At 44.0% G+C, this 4,340-nt stretch overlaps 2 protein-coding genes across 2 annotated transcripts in view; both read right to left on the bottom strand.

Annotated features, from left to right (window-relative positions):
• PCBD2 (pterin-4 alpha-carbinolamine dehydratase/dimerization cofactor of hepatocyte nuclear factor 1 alpha (TCF1) 2) overlaps positions 1–1,502 on the bottom strand; it is a 24,835-nt gene extending 23,333 nt beyond the window's left edge. The window contains exon 1 of the mRNA XM_009891411.1: positions 1,473–1,502. Coding sequence (XP_009889713.1) covers positions 1,473–1,502 — 30 coding nt within the window. The remainder of the gene's footprint in view (positions 1–1,472) is intronic.
• A 433-nt stretch (positions 1,503–1,935) lies between these two features.
• TXNDC15 (thioredoxin domain containing 15) overlaps positions 1,936–4,340 on the bottom strand; it is a 3,554-nt gene continuing 1,149 nt past the window's right edge. Inside the window, exons 2-5 of the mRNA XM_009891409.1 lie at positions 4,118–4,282; positions 3,389–3,552; positions 3,053–3,183; positions 1,936–2,132 (exon numbers count right to left, since the gene is read on the bottom strand). Of these exons, the coding sequence (XP_009889711.1) occupies positions 1,936–2,132; positions 3,053–3,183; positions 3,389–3,552; positions 4,118–4,282 (657 nt within the window). The remainder of the gene's footprint in view (positions 2,133–3,052; positions 3,184–3,388; positions 3,553–4,117; positions 4,283–4,340) is intronic.

The raw sequence follows: 4,340 nt of genomic DNA, 5'->3' as shown, positions 1-4,340 counted from the left end.
AGGGCAGGGAGCTGCGTGTGTGTACACCCCGTCCCCCTCCCGGCGCACCGGGTAACGGCACCCGGCCCGGAGGGGAACGGGAGAGACCGACCGACCGCCCAACGCCGAGCAAGGACATCCAACCCCCCCCCGCCCACCTCCCACTAGACCAGAACGCTCAAAGCCCCGTCCAACCCGCCCTCGGCTCTTCATTAATAAAACGCTGCCTAATTTTATCCGCAGTAATGCCAAAGTTTGATTGGCGCAGATTCCTTTTAACAGGCAGAAAAATAAAGGTCCTCAGCTTGGCAAACAGGAGAGAATTTTGCTCAGAAATAGGTTGCAAAGGCCACGTCCCGAGTTGGCACCTCCAACACATCACAAATATATTCGGAAACGTAGCAAAAAGCGGCAGGGACTTGCTTGTAAAATGAAAACGGGAAGGTGGGAGATGCCACCAGGAAAAAGGGAAGGCGGGAGATGCGGCCACCAGGGAAAATACCTGAAGAATTACATTGCAAGGATACGAGCTCTTTGTCAAACAACAGATCTTACGACTGTTTTTCTTTCTTCTTAGCTTAATTTTGCACTCTAAAGGTTTCTCTCAGGGTACTACAGCAGGCCGCCTCCACGTACAAATGCTACACAATCAAATAATCCAAAAACCACACAACGTACCAGTCCACACCTTATTCAGTCTTCCACGCTAACTGTAACTAAACCTCATATCAATTCATAGAATCGCTGAGGTTGGAAGGGACGTTTAAGATCATCAAGTCCAACCATCAACCTACCCTGACAAAACCACCTCTAAACCATGTCCCTAAGCACCACATCTACCCTTTTTTTAAACACTTCCAGGGAGAGCAAATTCTTTATGTAGCATCAGCTGTAGACTATGCAACCAGCAAACATGCTAGCAGAAATTTAAATAAATCTCAAAACTGGACTCACTAGTTCAGGCAGATGATATGCGCCCCAGAAGCTGCGTGGTTTTAGTCCTGTACAAAAGTAATTTTAAAGGTTACACTAAAAACCTGGTTTATTTAAAAAAGAGTAAGGACAATGAATGCAATTTAATTCTACAGGAGCGTGGTAAGTTACGTACACACACACAAAAATAAAGAGGTGAGCTTTGGAAGTTACTCAAGTCTTATAAAGAGCTGCCACTAAGTCAAAACACATAGAGCACCGTGAGGAAGGAAACCAGCATCGAACCCCGGCACCAAAGGTGGGAAACACTCACCCTGTCAAGAGCTTTATCACACGCTTTTGAATTGTTATCGCTGGTATACAATGGAATAACTCATTTGAAGTATACTATTTTTTAAAACATCTTTTTCTTCATAATTCATTTTACTGCCCGTCAAACTAATTTAGTAACATTACTATTCACTGACGTTTTCCTTTAAGATGATGTATTTCGGGAATACAGAGCCAAAACCTGAATATGACCTGGGTGGGCCAACACATCCCAGTTCCGTAGCATTTACCACATCGTCCATGTAGAAGCTTTGGTTCATACATCCGCAGGATCTGTAAAAGAAGATCCCCAGATTCCACCGGAGCGTAACCAACTCTGCTGCTGCGCTAAGCAGCGCCACGCACGCGAGCCAATGCGCTGTAAAAATCTTACTCCATCTACGAAGCGCGGGGACCTCTTCAGAAGAGCAAAGTAGAACCCTATCACCTATTTACATTAAAGTCCATGAAAAATAAGCCGATCAGAGCAGCTTAATAAATACTTTTTCCATTCATGTTTTTTCATATTTGTTTACTTACCACATGAATCACCACGTATTTGCTTTTTACAGAATCAGTAGTTGATAAATAAAGCAGATTTTTAGTCAAGATTATAAATTACAACGATCAAATTCCACAGTTCATTCTTCTGTCCATACAAATTCCCACTTTACTAATAAGTGGGAAATTCTGTCCCAATTTCAGCATCTCAGATTACTCCTGGTGTTCGTGCTCCTGTCCCGGGATCAACCACCGAATGCTCTCCGTTCGAACAGTAGCGTACATGACAAAGCTAGCCAGGAAGAGCAAAGAAAAGAGAAGCAGCCAGTCTATGCCTTTTGTCAGAACGCTGGGCAGGGGCCCTTCCCAGTCTTCCTCGGTCACAGTCACGTCGCTTTTAGCTTCTATACCTAAAAAAGAAAGCACTTGATCAACACCAGCAGTAATCATTAAATACAGAGAAGTTGGTTGTATTTGGAGCTTTGTTTGTGTTCTCACACTAAGGCACACGTACAGTTAGACTTAAAATTTTGGCGAGATGGTCCTTGTATGTCAACGTGTATCTAGTATGCAGTTTACTTACATAAAAACATACTGATTTTTATGTGTATTTTCGTAATAGGAGAAGTTTGTTCTGTCCTTCCACAGCCCAACCTCGTGCAAGTTTGTGGGGTTTTTTTTTCGTTTGTGTTGTTATGAGTATTTCTGCCATATTAGCAAATGTAACAATTTCTGGCCCCTAACGAAGGCCCTTGTAGGCCCCATAGGGCACAAAACTCATAGAGCAAGGACAGCCGCATCTAACCCCAGCACGGTTTTTGTTTTGGTTTGGTTTTCTTTACAGAAGCACAGAGAGTTGGCTGGCACTGAGCTCGCAACGTGGACAGCCAGATGATGGAAACTGGAATCCTTTTGTCTCCTCCAGCACGAGAACTGAAACCATCTTATCTCCCCAACGCTGTCAGCCTTACATGGCTCTGGCAATGATCCCAAGGTTCATCTGCCTTTATTCCCAAAATAAATATTTGGGCAGGAAGATGTGCTCAATCCTTCCAGCACCCTCTCCAGCTAAACCCCACTGTTACCCCCTACTCCGTGACAACAGCCAGAACAAGACAAGCAGAAACTCAATTCATTTATTGAGTTTCTGCTTTCAGCACGCCCTGAAATCCAGCTCGCTACAGCAGCCCATTGTATAAACCTCTGCTGGGTCTTCTCATGGTCTTCATCAAATTTGTTTTAAAGAACAAACAACAAGGAGAGGAAAGCTTGGTTTGGAGCTAAAAATCATCCTGTTCTTCCTACTAACACATCAGGGCTGATTACATACCTGTTTGATTAAAAATGAAGTCTTTCAGTGTTTCCAGAGTTCTGTCTGTGTGATTAAATCTAGCCATAGGTTTAGCACCTTGGAAAAGGAGGATATTGGGTACAGCCACAGTTCCAAATCTGGTTGATAAACTGGTGGACATAAAGCAAGTACAAAGTATGAAGGAAAAGAAATCCACTAGAGAGAGAAATAAAAGATAGTCACAATACAGGAAGTGTCAGTTTTACTAAACTAAATTGTCCCTTTACAAGAAAAAAACAAACCACTCCTGTTTTTAAAACACGCAACTTGCTAACAGAGATAAATAGATGCTAGAGCACAGGAAGTGTAAGTTACCTGCTGTGCTGAGACGCATCCAGTGCCAGGAAGCGAAGGGTTGGAAATGCTCGAGGTAAAGAATTAAAATGAGGTGCCAGACTGGCAGAAAAGCGGCACCACGGCGTATAGAACAAGACTAACGTACAGTCACTGCTGTTTGGGTTCAAGAACTCCATCAGGTCCTTCAAGAAAGCAAAAGAAAAACAAACATGGACAATTACATATTTAACAGAGTTAAATTCTATGTAGGAATGGCATAAGTCAGCAATCAATTAGATACTTGGCAATATTTATCAAGTACCTGCACATTCGTTTAACCTTTTTCAAACAGATGGAAAATGGTATGTAACCTTTTTTAAATGTTGTTTTAGAAGTTTATTACTTAAAATATATATATACACATAACCATGACAAGAAACAAGCTGGAAATAGACGCTGGTACTGACAGTAAGTGTCATTAACAGCATCAGAGACACTAATCCATGCAGCACAAAAGCTGACAGTTCACTGCATGCACACAGATGAGAGATGCAGGCATGTGGACTGAACTGTATCTCCATTTTTTTCTGTTCAGAAAGACAGAAAAAGCCTCCTTGCCCAGACATTTCCTCTTTTTGACAGCACAGAGAATGTTATGCAAGGAAATCCACTAAGTCAAACACAGAAAGAAACACCCACATGGTGCTGACAGAGCATCTTCCACCATTCTCACACCTTCACCAAGCAGCAATCGGGTGATCTGCTTACCTGAGACACGTTCAGGATCTGCAGCGTGAAGCGGTCGATACCCGTGATGTTTCTCTCCTCACAGTTCACTTTGGGAGCTTTGGCGCTGTCAGTACTATTTGGCTCCTCGGTGGGCGCGGGCAGCACCGTCTCCAGCCCGGCCTGCTCCCGGCCCTGGCTGCCCGCCTGGCCCAGGGGACCCGCAGGGCTGCTCCCTGCGCCGCACCCATCGCCTCCGGCCGCC

Source organism: Charadrius vociferus, unplaced genomic scaffold (genome assembly GCF_000708025.1).
Source record: "Charadrius vociferus isolate BGI_N301 unplaced genomic scaffold, ASM70802v2 scaffold370, whole genome shotgun sequence".
NCBI classification, from domain to species: Eukaryota; Metazoa; Chordata; class Aves; order Charadriiformes; family Charadriidae; genus Charadrius; species Charadrius vociferus.
Note: the sequence above shows the minus strand (reverse complement) of the source record. Positions and strands in the feature narration are given on the sequence as shown.